Consider the following 18692-nt stretch of genomic DNA (forward strand, 5'->3'; position numbering starts at 1 on the left):
AATACAACAGTACTATTACGCGTTGAGTTATGTTGTACGAGTTTACAGTAGAATGAGATCCTGCGTTACAGTGCTACCGCAAAGGTTGCAACAATATTTATGTGAATGGTTTTAAACAATTAATGATACGTTAAGCTGCTTTTTGTTAATTAAATCGGAGATCAATGTCCGAATTTTTTTTTTTTTTATGAAAGCTTTAACCCGCCGTATTACATTCAAGATATAACTTACGAATGCAATTTATAGGAAATACAACGCACATGTTATATTTCAGAAAATAAAAAATTTATAAAGGCATTGATAAAAAACAAACGATGCAAGTCGATATTATGAATGATATAAGATAGTTAGTATTTACGATGCGGCAGTAGTTCCGGATTTTTTATTTTGTTAAATCCACGTTAAATTGCGTTCAAAATTGAAAAGCATGTGGCAAATGAAGATGAAACTAATTTCTGACACAATGTTAAATTCGTGTTGAAAATTATAGCCATATAGAAATCTAATGTCAAATGGCGAATGGTAATTGCTATTATATATCATTTATTGAAACATTAAACACGAATAATTATGCAATAAGCTAAAATTATTACTAATAGATTGTATATGCATGAATATTATTGTCTAATATATATTATAGATTTTATGTACTTTGTAATGCCCTATTTAGTTATTACGATTGTAAATCAATATTTTTTTATTTTTTAATTTACTTCATATATTTAGATAATTTTTTATATTTTGTATAGATATAAAATAAATCGGGGATATAAAATATTAAATAAAGTACATCTTTTACTTTTTTTATATATATTACATTTTAAATTTCGGAATCAAACAAAAAAATGATATTTTAAATCCGTTATTAATTCGTGCAAAATATGAAATATTTTGAGATAATATTTTTTTTTCAAAATACATAAAATAGCAAGAGAAAGATTTTCATATAATATTGAACATGGGATATTGCATACTAAATGGCTGATATAAAATATGAAACTCTTTGAATGTAATATATACATAAGCATTGAGAAAATTTTTTTCTTTTTGCCTATTTAAGACAAAAGGATTATTTAGCAATTCTGTAACTGGGCAATTTGATATTTTCATCTATACAATACTACATTATGTTACAGTTTAGCTGATTCGACAACTACGAATGTATAAGTCTGTTTCCATTCTTTTGTGTGTTACTAATGACGTAAGTTTCGACGTAGTGAAACGTCGGTTTAATGAATCTCAACAAGATTGGCCTTTCTTTCGCTAAATCCAATTTCTTGCTACATGAGAGGGGAAACAGCAAGTAACTTTTGACCAACTTTCTTTAGCATTATATAATATCTTATGCAGCATTGTCGCATTAACGCCTAATGGTAAATACTTTGATTAATATTGAATTGATTTTTCTTTTAACCGTAATGTATCGTTAACAAAGTTTGAAGTACAAAAATATTAAAAATTTATTAACATTTAAATATAAATATGATGAATTAATTTTGAATAAGAACAGCATGCTAAAATCTGAAATTTATTTCTGAAAATATATATTAAAAATTGTGATAAATAATAAAGAAATATAGATTTAAAATATTAAGCTATATTGATGGAACATGCAGATTCGTTCTTTTAGTTTTATTCTAAAACATCGTTATGTTGTTTAACAATATTTAATTTATAAATTTTAATAATTAAAATGTTCATTCTATTTTTATTTTTCTATATGCACATGTAAACGGCAAATTCCGAGCAAATACAGCATTCCATTTAATATCGATGTGCATTCGAGATACGCAATAAACGTTAACTTCTGGTTTTTGAACGCGCATAGCGTTCGAACCTATAAATTTTACAATCATAGCAAATATCACACACGCCGAAAAATGAATCGTAATCCATTTTTATCACTAACAAGTACCATCATAAAATTAATGTTATAAATGAGATGATGGAATAATATTACAATATGTAATATGAACAATGTCGTCGCTCATTCTTTTGCACGATTTGCATTTAATGATGCTAGAGGTTGCCGTAGAAAATGTAAGTTAATATTTCTCTAAATCCATTTCTGTAATGACTAAATTTCTGTAAAACTAAATATAAAATATTTTAATATCTAAATTCATTTATTATTAGCGATAGCTAAATAAATTTTGATTAATTATTAGAATGTAATTATCTGATTGTAATAATAGTTATTTGTCCCTTGGACCACGGCGTTTGACAAAGTTATCTTGAAGAAGACGATCGTCATGTTCCGTATGCTGGACGAAGATTGGACGTCGCTATCACCAAATCGATGCGATTGTCGTCCTTATCAAGGCTCCAATTATGAAAACGAGAAATTCTACGGTGGTAGATCCGTCGTCTTTTCCGTGCCTGCAAATTTCTTCGAGAAAGAAGCGAGTGGCATCGATGTCCAGTTATACGTTCAGAGACAAGTGTGCAAGGATTTTGAGATGGCCTCGCGCCAGAGGATCGGCTTTGCCGCTGTGCCAGTTGACGGTTTTCTGAACAGCATCGCCAAACAGATTCGCGAGCGGAACGAATTGGCGGAACACTTGTCGGACTTCTATAAACGGCAGATTATCTCGAGGTGATAGCGCCGAAAATCGAGGAGCTGCCGATTGTTGATGTTGGGAGAGGAAACTTTTTATCTCGTCGAAAGCTCTCTCCGATCTAGCTGTCCCATCGCGTTTGTTTCGGATTCATTCGTTGGACCGTAATCGGCCATCGAAAAAAAGTTGCCACGTTACAAATGTGTTATCATCTAATATATCATCAAAATATTATCAAAATACATTGTTATCGTTATATTTTTTTCTTTATGGTAGCATCGTACGACGTTACTTTTAATACTATTTTTTAATATATTTAATATCTTTAATATTTTTAATAATATTATAATAAAATATATGGTTATATCTTAGATTTTAGAATCTTAAGCATCTTGAAGAAAAAAGAATGATTGGCTGGAAAATCCATAGTATAGCGTGCTTCCTTTGAAGTATTATAAGTACTTTCTTTTTCGAAGGAAATACGCTTAGTGAGGGATCCTATGTAATATCAAAGACTTAATAACATGGTGAATATGTATATATTTAAGGTCCACAACGGGAACGTACAGTCTGCTAGACGAGAACTTCCGGAATACAGCTGCCACGATTTCGCTGTACATTCGGATTAGTTATCTCGGCAAATGCCTCATAACAGATATTACGCGAGTCAAAAGTATACGCGAAGCGTTTTACACTCGGGGAGAGTCGGACGAGAAACAGCCATATCTTTCTCGGCAGCTGACGTCGAAGGAGCTTCAAAGCGATTGCTGGGATGACGACGGTTTGCTTCGAGTTCCCCACAGTCGTTTAATATGCCGCTGTGAAGAGCTCGTTAAAAAGGAGGCTGCGGATTTAGCCAGTAATTGATTCAGTTGCTTTAACAGGATGCTATTTAAAAATGTTTATTTTTCGGAAAATAGGGAAAAATATCTTACTTAATTCCAAGTAGTAAAATCCTCTTCTAAACATAAATTAAATTTTCTTTTAAATTAAATAATATCTTAATGCTATTTTAATGATTAAAGTAAGACTTTTTTACGTACAAAATATATGTCTACATAAGATAAACAATAAAAGCCTGCTTTTGGACTAAATCTCTTTAAAAGAAGCGTTTCACTATTCTTATGGGTTTACCCTAGAGCTATTAAACATTTTCGAAAAATTCAGATAAGAGATTTAGTCGTAGATTTTGTCTAAAAATAAACAATGTGATTGCAAACGAGTGCACGGATCGATATATAATAAAGCATCCGTTGATGCACCAACGGATGCTTTTTTTATTATAAAAACTATGGATGCTACTGCAATTAAAAAAGGAAAATCATTTGCTGATGCAATTACAGATTCTGCTGCGATTTCCGTTCCAAAGATTGCTGCGAATACTGACGCAATTAAAAGAAAAATACCTTCAGATGCAGCTGTAGACTCTATTGCCATTTCAAAAATTTCAAAAGTTATTGCTGATGCTGCCGTAATTAAAAGAGAAAAAATATCTGCAGTTGCAAATTCTCCTGTGATCTCTGTTGCACAAATTGATGCAAACGCTATTAAACAAAGAAAAATACCTTTAGATGCAGCTGTAGACTCTGTTGCCATTTCAAAAATTTCAAAAGTTATTGCTGATGCTGACGTAATTAAAAGAGAAAAACTATCTGCAGTTGCAAATTCTCCTGTGATCTCTGTTGCACAAATTGATGCAAATGCTATTAAACAAAGAAAAATACCTTCAGATGCAGCTGTAGACTCTGTTGCCATTTCAAAAATTTCAAAAGTTATTGCTAATGCTGCCGTAATTAAAAGAGAAAAAATATCTGCAGATGCAAATTCTCCTGTGATCTCTGTTGCACAAATTGATGCAAACGCTATTAAACAAAGAAAAATACCTTCAGATGCAGCTGTAGACTCTGTTGCCATTTCAAAAATTTCAAAAGTTATTGCTGATGCAAATGCTATTAAACAAAGAAAAGTACCTATTGGTACAACTGCAGATTCTACTGCGATTCCCATCGAAGCGAAAATTGCTGCGGACGCTGATTCTGCAATTTCTATTGCAAAAGCTGTAAATGCCACAATTATAAAAGAAAAAACACCTATTTATTATGAAGCTTTAAACGACAGGATAAATGCAAATACAGGTGTACATATAAATCCGCATAAAAGAATTATGAATAATCCGCATAAAAGAATTATGAATAATCCAATAACAGCAAATAATGATAAAGGAATAAAGAAAGATCAAGGCGCTATTCGTTCGATATTCATCAATTCTTTAATTAAAAGTGAATATAATTTGAGAAATTACATTGCTCTAAAAATTTTTTTCCATATTTTTTCTTTCTAATATTCTGTATGTTTCTAAAAAGAAAAAAAAAATCAGTCATAGAAAAAAATTTAACGTTTATTTATTAAATTTTATTTTTTAAATTGTGAGATTGTTAAATAAATAAAATATTTATGGATACATGAGAAAAATACGGAACTTCTTTTCTGCAGATGTCAAGGCAGATGCTGCTGCGATAGCGAAAACGAAAGGACATGCGATAAAGGACAACAGAGGAAGGGCTTTCAAGAAAGCGTTCTCGGCACCGAGCAAATCGAAGGGTGGAAGAAACACGGCGACAATAGGTATCACGGAAAGAGGAAAGAGAAACTCTCCTCCTCCGTCACCTTCATTCTCCCGTCTGCAAACGTATCCTTTGTGCTGTCAATTGCAACCACATCTAACTTGTTTCACCGATTGCTTCGACGTTTCACCCTGTTATTGTTATTGGACAGCCTGTCCTCTTCAATTGTTTTACGGTACGTAAACGAGTTTGCGCATACCATGGATTGTATCACTTACGGCAACAAGTTAATAACTAGCGCTGGTTAGATAGTTGGCAAGGCAACTATATATAAATTGATCCTTTTAGATTCTCAAAATTTTAATTTTCAAACGTCCATTTGTGATTTAATATTATTTATTTTATGTTTTTTTTCCGTTTTATTTCCTTTTTTCCGTTTTTATACTTTTCTATCTCTTCCATTTTTAAAAAGTCTCTTCAGTATTTGAATAGAATTTGAATTGCTGACTTGGATACAATACAATACTGTCAATAATATTACTTAGTATCTTTTCTTTTAGATAAAAGTTTTTTCTATTTCATTCTTAAAATCGCATCGGCAATCCTAAAAACATTAACTAAATCCTAAATATATACTAAAGATTGACCGACTTTCTTTGAATGTCTTATCAATAAATGTAACATTGATTGCAACTATTTTCTGACTTGCTTGAGTATATATTCAAAGGTTCTAATTAAATCGCTTACTTTGACAATATTGTATTTAAGATTGTATAAGATATTCAAATGTAAAATTTGTTAATCGCAACTTTGAAAATTTTATTTTGTCATCAAAAGTAAAAATAGCTCATTACTATGCTCATTATTATACTTATTAATGTCAATTCTATGCTAATTAATAAATAATGTACATCTGTGAAAAGAATCTGTAAAAGTTGGCTTTATTTGTAAGTTGATTATTGTTTCTATAATATTTTCTACTGTCTTAATTTTTGAATATGCTGGATTTATGAATGCTCTCAAACAAACTGATTCGATTATTGCTTTTACACGCAACTAAGCAAAAAGATTACTGAATTTTTAAAACTTACATATACGACAATTTACGAGAGTATACGAAGTGAAAGTCTACGTGTACATCTTTATTACTCTATATCTTTTTAATGTGTGTACGTACGACTATTTATCATTAAACTCATAAAAGTAAACGGCGTACCGAATACGCTTTAGATATCGAGAATAATGGCGTGTTTAAACGCGATGAGATTAATTTTTACAACTAAGTATCATGAATAAAACAAATTGACAATACATATTTTCACTTGCTTAAATTGTATTAAAATTTCATCCGTTTTTTAATCTAAAAGTTTAAATAAAAATAAAAATGTAAATATAAAATAAATCTTGAAATGTTTTTTAATTACTAAATGTCAAAACCGGTAGCGATTTTATCGATGATACGTGATATGCATTTTTATTCTCATAAATTGCAATACTAATAATCTTTAATAATACCAATATTAAATATCAAATATCATTATATAAACGATTTTTATAAAAAAATTGTCGGTATTAATTCATATAATATTAATATTGTCAAAAAGTAGACGTATGCCATTCAACTGTCATACCAGTAATTTACCATTTAACAATCGATGTTTATAAAAGAAAATAATAATGGAAAACGATATTTATAATACCGGTATCAATTCTCGTGTTCAATAAAGAATTAACAGTTCATATCCGAATTGTAATAACTGATAAGAATATTAAGTAAATAATAAAAGTATCAATTAAATAAAATTTATGTTTACTATGAATCAAGTGAAATCGATGCATTTTTAAGGAAATATAGTCTCTTCTCTCTTCTAATTTTGATGATCCTTTTGTATATTTGATAATATAGATCAAAATAAACAATATAAGAAAAAGTATATATTTAGATATATGCTCAATTAAGTATATATTAAGAAATTGAAATCTTTTTAAAATAAAATCGATACATGTTATACATAAAGTCAAAGCAATAAAAAATATTTCAAAATAATAATGTATTTAATAATAATACATTTGAATTTATTAAAAATGTCACAATTGTCAAGATTTCTTTTATTTCTAATTGTTGTATGATGTCAAAGGTTATTAAATAATATATTAAATGATATAGTTCAATAAAATAAAAAGAATTGAGAATCTCACGCTTCAGACATAATACTTCTTGTATTAAGCCGTGAAAGTGTTAATTATCTATTTGAAAATCTACGGGAAAGTATTTTAGATTTCTCTTTTCGATTGTACGGAAACTGCTCTACCATACAATCATATTATTCTTATCTATTATTTTAATACGCATAAATATGCTAAACAAATATATATAAAATATAATTATGCAAATAAAATGATAGCTGATAATAAAAAATGTATCAATTTTTCAACTGTTAAATCATTATAAACATATTGTTATATAACCATAAAAGTGTAACAAGTAAAAGTTTTTTAATTTTGGAAATAAAATGAAATCAAACATTATCAGTAGACAAGTTAGGTAACAGTTTATTACTTAAATGTTTGAAATCCAATATTTCAAATCCGCTAATATTCCCTCCACTAATAGGGGATTAATGTTTCATCATGCTGTATTGAGATTTCAGCAACGTCGAGAATCATTTATAAACCGTATGATAATTTGATAGAATTGAATAATCCAATTTTTTTCACAAGCAATGAAATAAAATTCCGTTATAACTGTAACCCCAGAATATTGCCAACCTCTCTGGTTTGTATTTTATTGTATGCAGTGGTATTGCGTTGTTATGTAACGTAAATGCGATATGTTGACACCGTCGATCGGCGCCACAAATAACCGGACGTTCACAAAAATTGTGAGAGAATAGAAAACCGGGGAGCAGCGAAAGGTTCCGGTTGATGGACAAGATATGTCTTTAGTTGTGATAGAACGCCGCCCCGCGAATCAAGGCGCATGGAGATTTCTCCTACCACCTGGTCTAATCTTAAGCGTTACTTTATATGTGTCAGCGTTACGGGCCTCTTTATAAACGATGCTGCTGTATGATATTCCGAAGATTGTATTGAACGTGTTCGAAGAGAAGCAGCAGCGGTCTTTTATTCTATCTAATTCACGTCTGACAGTTTGCCGGACATTTGTGTATATTAAACCTAAGTAAGTATAACAAGTGTGGTGATAATTATTAATAATATGAATTTCAATCATGTCATTGTGTGTAGTAAAAAATTTCGAAATATACAATAAAAATGTTTAATTATTAGTATTTTTATACAATTATGTTGAAGAAGAGCAAGTTATCAAGCCTAAAATTATTAAAAAATTATATTAGATATTGGAATATGTTGATGATATTAATTTTATTCCGTAGAATTTTTATACTGTTTAACTCCTTAAGACTTTGATAGTTTTTAAAAATATTATTAGACATTTATTGAAAATTTTTAAATTTCCTAGCCTTCCTTCCTTTTTATTGATTTATACAAGATATTAAAATTTATATATAATTTTCTATAATTTTTATTTTTAAAACTCTAAATTATACGCTTGTTAAATTAATATTAAATTTATTTGCTAAAAACATATCAAATAAATATAATTCATCAATATTTATTTTTTAAATATTTTTTAAAATATTGGTCTCGATTTCTAAAACTGTCTGAATCAATACCATTTTTTTTTTAAAGTATCATGTATATTTTTTTATGATAAAAAGGTGAAGAACGTTAAATATTTCTTTTTTATCTGAAAACATAATGATTAATTTAACTTTATCTAATGCACACAAACTGTTAGCAAAAATTCTGTTGATACGCCATATATTTGCTCGCCAAGAAAATGGGGTATGATCAAGATATAATGAGAACGTGCACAGAGTGGTGCAGGGGTGACAACATTGCTTATCGATAGATTTCAACATCGACCTCGTTGCATCACAATGCACGCGAATAGACATACTTTCTCAATTGGCCACTGGCATGATTTTCCTTTTACCGGATCGTAACTTTGATGGTGCGCTCATGAAAGTTACCAAGATATATCGGTTTGATACATCAAATATTTCTCATGTCATGGTCTACTAAGTTAATAGAGGCACACTGATATGTTGAAAGAGAACATATTTATAATGATATTATTAATTGTTAAATAATCCGCAACATATAGAGACAGTACATTAAACACAGTACTTAAATAAACAATTTATTTTGAACATAATCATTTAATAGATGTGTCAATAAGGGTGCATATAATTGAATTATGATATAATATTCCATCGAATTACTCATATGAATTTTGAATTTCCTGTCAATAGAGAAAGAGGGAAATATGGGTAACAAATAATAATACTGTTGATACATATAAATAAGATAATAAACCAAATATATTGCTTTACGAATGTATAATGTATTTATAACATTTCACTTTAGTATGTAACATGGAAAATGTTACACACTAAAGTGGAACATATATATATATATATATATATATATATATATATATATATATATTGATTTATACTTCATATTTAGAAACGTGCAATGTAGAAATATATCGCGATATTAGATTGGCTTATTTACCCCAGAGTATTATTTGTAGATATCTAGGAGCGGTGTTTCAACTTTATGAGCTTTTGCACAATCGTACTTTCTTGGCCATTGTACCGAACGCGATTTAGCGTGCATTTTCGCCACGTTAAGCCCGTGGTGAGATTACAGGAAAGGGGGTTGTAAACCGCGCGATCCCGAGCAGCGTAGGCGGCAGCGATAGCGGCGCATTATCCGCGTTTACGCTGACAGAAATATCCCCCGGTTGGTTCATACATATTAACATAAGTCATTGCATGAGTCTTTATACGAACTATACGCGGGGAAACAAAACAACCAGAAAATGCGAATGAGCCATGGGATGGAAAGGGGGGGGGGATACGACCGCTATTACATCGTAGATGACGATGCGGTGCTTGACAAAACCAGAGGCGCGAATATCGTCGATAGAAGCGTAACGAAATCGACAGCGTCAATGAAAAGTAACGTAACTGCGGTTTTTGGTAACGATTTGTCGCAAGCCGAATCAAATCGCGCAAAAAGAAGCACTACTTTAAAGAAATAAAGTTTCGCATTCGTACATTAATTTGAGTATGATTCGAACATTCTTATAATGTTACTTACAAAAAAATGCTCCGTGATCAAAATGGTGCTTTAACTCACAGTTACTATTATTAAATTTGGTTCTAAAAAACTGAAAGGCAACATCTACTTTATTTTCCATTTTTACCTTAAGAATTAATATTACCATCTCGGAAATTACATTTTTTTTGCAGTTTAAGCAATTTCTCTCAATGTATAACACATTCCGTTGATATGTATACACGTGACGAAAAGATTCTGCTTATGGAAGCTATTAACCTTGATAAAACATGAAGCCTGTTAATTGTAATGAAAATGCAATCAGTATTATTAATGTGATATTGGATGTGTACTAGCTTTCTAATTACATTCAGGATTGATTTTATGGCGAAGAAAGTTCTTCGAATGATTCCATTGAAATTACTGGCGTATTTATCATCATTTCTATGTCAGTATTAAGCGATTGTATCTCACATCGACTGAACTCTTACATCAAATTATAAAATTGTAGTCAAGATGTAAATATCGCGGGAATTGAAAAAAATCGTTTCATCGTAATGCAAAATTTTTACACACGCTTTTATTGTATCTTTTGGTTGAGTTTGCATCAATTGGAAATTGGATATATTGGAAATTGGACATTGCCATATAAAAAGCCACCTTTATTTCAACAAAAGTGGGTCTACCACAAGTGTTTCCTAATTGTTTAGTCGCGCGAATCAAAACAGTTGCGGTTTAATCTCACGAGTTTTTTTAGTTTCAAGAATGCTTTTCAATGAAAGCAAGTGACGATTATAAATTTTAAAGATGCATTCACAAGATGCATGTAAAATGTTCATTTTTTTTTTTTATAAACGAAGATAGATAGATAGATGTGTTTTGTAGACATATATAGAAGAGATTTACGAAGAGATTTGTATGAAAAATTTTCATCGTGTATAAATGTATACGTTGACTGATTGAGAGCACGAAAGCGTAATATTATATTGGTACATACGTTAGATATATATATATATATATATATATATATATATATATATATATATATACACATATAATTCACGTTTAATTTCACGACAAACTCGGCCAAATGCGCATCGGCGAAACGAATCGGTTGTCAATGCGTGACGTGTAATTGCCTTGACCACGAACTTGCATCTGGGAGTGCGGGAAGGCTATTCGTCTTGCCGCGCGAGAGAGTCGTGGAGATGCTGAAATTACTCTCGTTATAAGCAATGCGCAGCGATACGGAACGCCGGTATCGTATATTGACGTACACGCGAGTTGGGAAACACGTCTCGTTCGTCGATGCCGTGATTTAGACGCTCGTCTAATGCGGATAATTACACGAGACGTCGAGGCGGCAATTATACAGCCAACAATAGGCGCTTGTTAACACGAGATCGCCCTGTAATGAGACCGATGCGAAATTTTCATCCGGATCATTCGTTTGCCGTGTAATTTTGTAAATAACCTGTTACGCGACATAATTGAGTCGTTTACGATAATTACGATAATTTTTGTCATTTAACTTTTTTAGTATTAAAACAAATTGTGAGTACTTTCAATTTCTACAATACAACTTTTTCTTTTAATATTTTCCTCGAACGCGATCGACGTAGATGCAATTTTGGTGTATATCTTTTTGCTTGTTGTTTGCAGTTTATCTGTTTTCAATTTTTGTAATCCTGTGTATATAATAATTGTGAAACTTTTTATAATAATTTTTTATCTGTTTTAAAACTAATATATTTATTTGTAAATCAATATAGATAAAGAATAATATAGTAATAGAATAAAATAAAGTTTTGCTGAAATCTAAAAAGACGGAACAGATTATGCGATAAATTGGTTGCTACTATAATTTATACTACACAGCCATATTTCTCAAGATGGTGCAATGTTTTTAGAATCTTTTGTCAGAATATAAACGCGCATATGATAACTAGACAATAGTAAACGCAAATGAAATAAATACACCATATGCCAATACTACTCCAAATGTTTTCAGTAATGTACAGTTCGACAATAACCGAATATGAGGACAATAAAAATCGAAAATCAGTGCAGCCGGGAACAAAAAATGGTAGAAATTCGATCCTCGATCAACCTCCGAAAGAGCATATACCGGCGATGCAGCCATTAATTTGGCGCAATGTCATTGGTATCGCCGTTCTCCACTTCGTTGCGATCTATTTGTTCGTTACTCGATATCACAAGGCGACCCTTTGGACCTGGATATGGTGTATGTATTTATTAATTATCAATAACAATAAAATTACATTATTTACTCACACATCTTAACTTATTTCATAAAGAATTATTTATTTCCAATTATTTCTATAAATTAAAAATTGTTTTAGTATTTTGAGATCTCATAATTTTCTCTCTCTTCTCTCTTTGTCTCTCTTTCATTATGTTCAATTTATGTTAAATAATATAAAGATAAATGTGATTTTGATTTTATTTTTCATATTTAGCAACTGCATACGGATATGCGGCTGGTTTGGGCATAACTGCTGGCCTTCATCGTCTTTGGGCACATAGGAGCTATAGTGCCAAATTGCCACTCAGAATACTACTCGCTTATTTATACTGTATGGCCGGCATGGTAAGATATTACAGACTAATTATCTAGTCAGTAATAACCCGATATTAACACATACCATTTGTCATAAGCTATTAGTTTCAGAGCGGTACTTACTTTTTAGAAACAGAAGTCGTCGATTGCAATACATACGCTAATATTATATCTTGTTGCCTATATTCTCGTTAATACTATATAGGATACTATATAATTAAACTCTATAATTGATGGATTTATTTCACTACGTACATTCACTGATTCAACAATATTTTTGCTACATTAATACTCTTTAAAGTAATTGAACAAAGTTTTTTTGAAGAACTATGAAAATTGTAAACTACCTGATGCAATTTTGAAAATCTTAGTTTTTTATGAAATTAACAATTATTTTCTTAACAATATCATTAACAATTAGGAAATTATCATTTGTTGTAACTCTAATTATTAATTTTCAAAATTTTTACTATTTTGCAGACTCATCCATCTAAATGGCTTCGGGTTCACCGAACTCATCACAGATACACGGACACATCTGCAGATCCGCATAACTCTAATCGGGGCTTTTTCTTTTCGCATGTTGGCTGGTTAATGATGAAGCATCATCCGGCAGTCATACAATATGGTAAAAATGTAGATATGAGTGATATTGCTGCCGATCCTGTGATACGCTTTGTCGACAAGTGAGTCTAACATTCATCGTATGCGAAGTAATCGATGTATTTTTTAAAAATACAACTTTAAAATGAACTTTAAAAAGGTGAATAAAATATTCACATTTAGGAAATACATTTAACTATAGTTATTGTGTGGTCAATTTGCGGCGATCAAAAATCTAATTGGTTAAATTTATCGTTATATATATATATATATATATATATATATATATATATATATATTAAATTTATTATTTACATATACCAATATCAGTTTCAATTATCATCCGCAGCATAACAAAATCTAATCATCCAAACATTTATTAATGAAATCTATCAATATATTAAATCAATATATTAAATTCATTGTTATTTTGTAAATATTGAAAATTATTTTTAATATATTAATATATATTTAATATATATTTTTAATATATATCAAAATCTTGGTATCAAAATCTTTCGTTTGCAAAAACAGAAACAGAACAATAAAAATATAAGTAAAATAAAAAAATAAAACTTTTATAATAATATTAAATTTTTATCACGTTAATAAGTGAATCTTTCATTGTTCTTTTATTTCGAGCATTATTCAAATGAATAATATTTGAAATAAAACAGAAGAAAGAGGAAACTTAAGAACAGAATAAAAACTAGATAATATTATATGATTTATATTCAGAATCGTGAAAAGCGAACAGGAAACGAGTGTGACATCTAAAAAAAATTACGATAATTGAGTTGGATTAAACGCGAAATCGCTTTGTAATTATCTGAAATGTTTGAAATTGCATGTCGCATTAGTCCTCGAGATGAGAAAGATTAAGTAGTAATCAATCAGCGTGAAGTGTCTCATCAGAGAGCGGAACAGCTGTATAGCAATTTACTTTGATTTATGCACTTGGGTCGCGCGGTTCTAAGGAAACAGGATGCCGTATTAAGTTTTGCGTGTACATCACATTCGTTAACGTTAGAATGTTTTTTATTGCAGATATTATTCGCCGATCATGTTGACACTAACTTTTGTCCTGCCGGCTATAGTACCGGTTTACCTATGGAACGAAACCTGGGAGATAGGCATAAGCGCTGTGATTATTCGCTACGTGTTATTGCTGAATTCGACTTTCTCCGTAAACAGTTTTGCTCACATGTGGGGCAGTCGACCGTATGACAGGTGTGCTTCAATCTTTTAATTTGACACGATTATCATTAAAATTGACCAGCATAATATTCGAATCATGTATTATATATAAATAGAAAAGTATTATAATTTAATATAAAAAAATTTTAAATTTTGATAATAAAAATTATTTTGATTAAATAAAAATTTAATTGGTATAATCGAGAAATATTCTTAAAGTAAATGAGGCAATGGTTTTAATGATAATTTTAATCACCGATATTATTTGATAAAATTTAATCAATATTGTGATTAAATAATTATATTAATTATTTAACAAATTATCTTATAATAAATATTATTTTGCCTATAATTTCTACAATTTAATATTTAATACGATTTATACCTATTATTATACCTATATGATATAATTTGTGAAAGGATATATGCAAAGATTTTCATTTTAGAGAATATTATATTCTTAAAGAATATTATATATTTTTTTACACAAAAGGAATTGAAGAATTATAAAAAATTTTTTGAAATTTTTTGGAAATCTAAAGATTTTTTTTTTAAAGAGATTTTTATTTTTTAAAATCTACAACTGAAATGTAGATCTATCTACACATATTTTAATTTTTTTCATTATTCTAAAATAAATGTAATTTATCAAAATATATATTTCACAACTATGTATCGTAATAGGTAAAAGTTGTAAGGTGTTATTTTGCTTAAATAATCTGTTGCATGAGATTTCGGCAAAAGTTCGTTCGTATAGCCGGCTCGGATCAAGCAGTGAAACTTCCCGTCTTCTCTTTCTTGTTCCAGAACTCTTAAGTCAACGGAGAATCCTGTGGTGTCCTTCTTTAGCATGGGCGAGGGTTGGCACAATTATCATCATTGCTTCCCGTGGGACTATAAGGCCGCGGAACTTGGCTTGTACCGTCTCAATCTGACTACCGCCTTTATAGATTTTATGACTTGGTTGGGTTGGGCGTATGATCTAAAGACACCAAACCCCGATCTCGTCAACAAATTTTGTGCGACTAAAGGTGATACTACGACAGGTCTTTCAAGAGGCAAGATAAATATCTCCAAAATATCAAGTATTGTTCAATAAAAAAAAAAAAAAGAAAAAAAAGATAAGAGAATGCATGCAGTAAACTCGTATATGCTATTTTAGCTACATTTTTTCATAGAATCTTCAAGATTAGTTTATACAATTTAATATAATATTCTAATCTTTTTTTTTTTTTTTTAAACGGAACGATTGATTTTAATATTTTAGATGCAAACGTAATATATGCATCGTCAGTAAATTTTCATAATTCCATTATAGTTTAATTAATATAATTTTGATAATTATTCATTTTTCATTAGAGCCAGTATGATCATATTTTAATATATCTTGAAACTTGCACGAATCCAGAACGAATTCTGAGTTTTGTATGATATAACAAATGTATGTAAATAAATGCATTTTATCGTGTTGTATTCGGTAGAATGTTTTGCATTTGTTTACGCGCAAATTATTTTAAATACATTGCTGTATGTGCATGTCAACATAATGGATTCGGTAGAATGCGGATTTTAAGATATATCTAAGTGAGATATTTCATGTCACTTTTTTCAAAAGTTTAAAAAGCGTTATTATTGTTATTATTTATAATACAATATATTTATAAATAGTTTAAAATGTTATATTTATAAATAGATTAAAATAATACAAGATATATTTTTACTAATTTATAAAATGCAGACATTGCTTTTTAAATAATTAAAAAACCAAGACATGATTTCTTAAAGGCAAAAATATGTGAAAATACAGGAAAGAAATCAGTATTTTTAATATTCAGAAGAAAATACTTAAAAAAAAAATTAAATTTAAGTTAATATGTTTGAGTTCTTAAAAAGGTAGTTTAAATTACCTTTGCTTTTATCTTTCTGATTGTTGATTGAGGTAACACAATGGGAAAAGTGAGATCATCTTTTTTAAATTAGGTAGCATTCTACTTCCTTTTTACTGATTCAAATGCAAATGGATGTAATCTTTTGCATTTGAGAAAATTCTCCGGTCAATCCGACGCTTTTTTCTCGCTTAAATAAATAGAATAATGTTTTCTGTCGTATCCTATGATCATTGTATTCGAAGAAGAAGAGTATGAAACGCAAATGTATACGCGAAATGTATATTTTATCTTGGACTGAATATTACTGCTTTTGATGGATGGATTATCCTCGAATTTTCGTGGATGATGTACATTGCTTAATTACGTTCGTAGAAATTATATTAGTAATCTCTCATACGTGAAATGACACATATATGGGAATATGGAATAAGCGGAAATATATTGATATTTCAAAATATATTTCATAGATACAAAGCGCAATATAGGTGCATAAAAGGTCGATTATATATTCTGTTACAGTTACACAAATAAATGAATTTATCATCAAATAATGTATCATCAAATAATGTATACATCTAGCTTTTAATGACGTTTATAGAATTTCACTAATGTATAAATGAGTATGTGTGTTGCAATCAGATAAATAATATTTATTAATACCCGCACACATTATTATGCCTATATGAATTGATGAATACCTAAAGATGTGATGTAAAAGTGCAATAATTGTCTTTTTCAATAAATCAAATAAATTGATTATTTATAACGAGTGATTTTCTATATTTAAATAAGTATTTTAAATAAGACAGAATTTTTCCCGATGTTGTAAGTTATTAATTTTATATGAGAAAGAGTAGAAATTAATATATTCCTATGCATAAATAATAAATCATGATAGTTTCAACGTTCAATTTATAGTAAAGTATTCATAAAGCATAATTGAGAGTTAATTAATTAACTTATACAGTATAAATTATAACTTTATTTATTCCGTCGATCCTGGAATATTTCCCGTTTAATTCTGATATATCTGTCTAAAATTATGTACCACAATTATGAAATAGTAGTACAAACTTCAATTACTATAAAACAAATACAAACATTTTACTTATTAATTAATTATTTTACTTATAAAAATCCTATCAAAATTTGAAGCCTTAATTTTTATAACAAATATCTACATAGTTAACATTCCTCGCTGTGTCTCCCATAGTCATAGTGCAAATTTTTGTCTCGGTCTGATAGCGGAATTTTAAGCGTCACGGAATTTTAATAAAGGCTTTGTCACACGATATGTATCGGATGTATCACACGAATGGGGTACGCGCCTCCGCCGACCTCTGCGGTCAACGATTTATATACATAAACGCCCTACATACGCGAAGTCACGTTTCGCCGATAAAAAAAGAAAAGGAGACGCCAGAAAAGTGTTATCGATCCGGATAGCCTGACGTCGCGCCGTTTCACCCGGGGTTAAATTTAGTATTTATCATCACGTATTCCGCGGAGTCTACAGGTAGCGCCTGCGCGACCCCACCGTGTCGCGCGTCACGCACCCCTATACGCATATGCCTACCCTATCTACCACTCTGTACATAGCCGGCGCACACGGCGGCAGCGGAATGTATTTATCTCTATGCGGATGCATTACGAACATTCGTCTATTTTTGTCATAGCGACCTGTCGTGTATCGATTATTTCTCTAATGTTTCTGTAAATGTGGCCGGGGACGCACATTCTCGCGTTTCCCCCGTCACGGTGCGCGTCACGTCGAAAATCTAGGGCGAGAAAAAAAACCGCCGTGTTTTCACGCGATGACGCCTGCACATGTAGGATACGAGTGCATCGAACGATTTATCACTAATTAAGTACGCACCATTAGTAAAACCATTAGTACGCACTTGTAACTTGTAATTATATTCGATTCGTTATTCGTATTTTATTCATATTTATTTCCGTATTTATTTCCGTTTTCGGAAGTTATAAAATAATGGCATTTTTGTTATTGCTGAAACATAGGAATAAAATTGGATACATATATATATCATTTTAATTAAAAACGATATTCATATAACTTAATTAATTAAATTTTATAATACGTTCTTGTCACGTACTAATAATGGAACGAGTAATATCTAATGTAAATATT

The 18692-nt window shown here is 30.1% G+C and overlaps 2 protein-coding genes across 6 annotated transcripts in view; one reads left to right on the forward strand and one right to left on the reverse strand.

The window, feature by feature from the left end:
• Fstl5 (follistatin-like 5) overlaps positions 1 to 18692 on the reverse strand; it is a 36256-nt gene that overhangs the window by 16259 nt on the left and 1305 nt on the right. The window lies entirely within an intron of this gene.
• LOC105422607 (uncharacterized) lies at positions 49 to 16753 on the forward strand. The gene is made up of 9 exons (XM_089076085.1): positions 49 to 2596; positions 3107 to 3417; positions 3902 to 4837; positions 5010 to 5357; positions 12285 to 12518; positions 12754 to 12884; positions 13335 to 13540; positions 14505 to 14687; positions 15462 to 16753. Exons 1-9 carry the CDS (start codon positions 2253 to 2255, stop codon positions 15751 to 15753), a joined length of 2985 nt encoding a protein of 994 aa, XP_088932211.1. The 5' UTR covers positions 49 to 2252; the 3' UTR covers positions 15754 to 16753.

The sequence above is a fragment of the Pogonomyrmex barbatus genome, unplaced genomic scaffold, assembly GCF_055798465.1.
Source record: "Pogonomyrmex barbatus isolate J1 unplaced genomic scaffold, ASM5579846v1 scaffold2, whole genome shotgun sequence".
NCBI lineage: Eukaryota > Metazoa > Arthropoda > Insecta > Hymenoptera > Formicidae > Pogonomyrmex > Pogonomyrmex barbatus.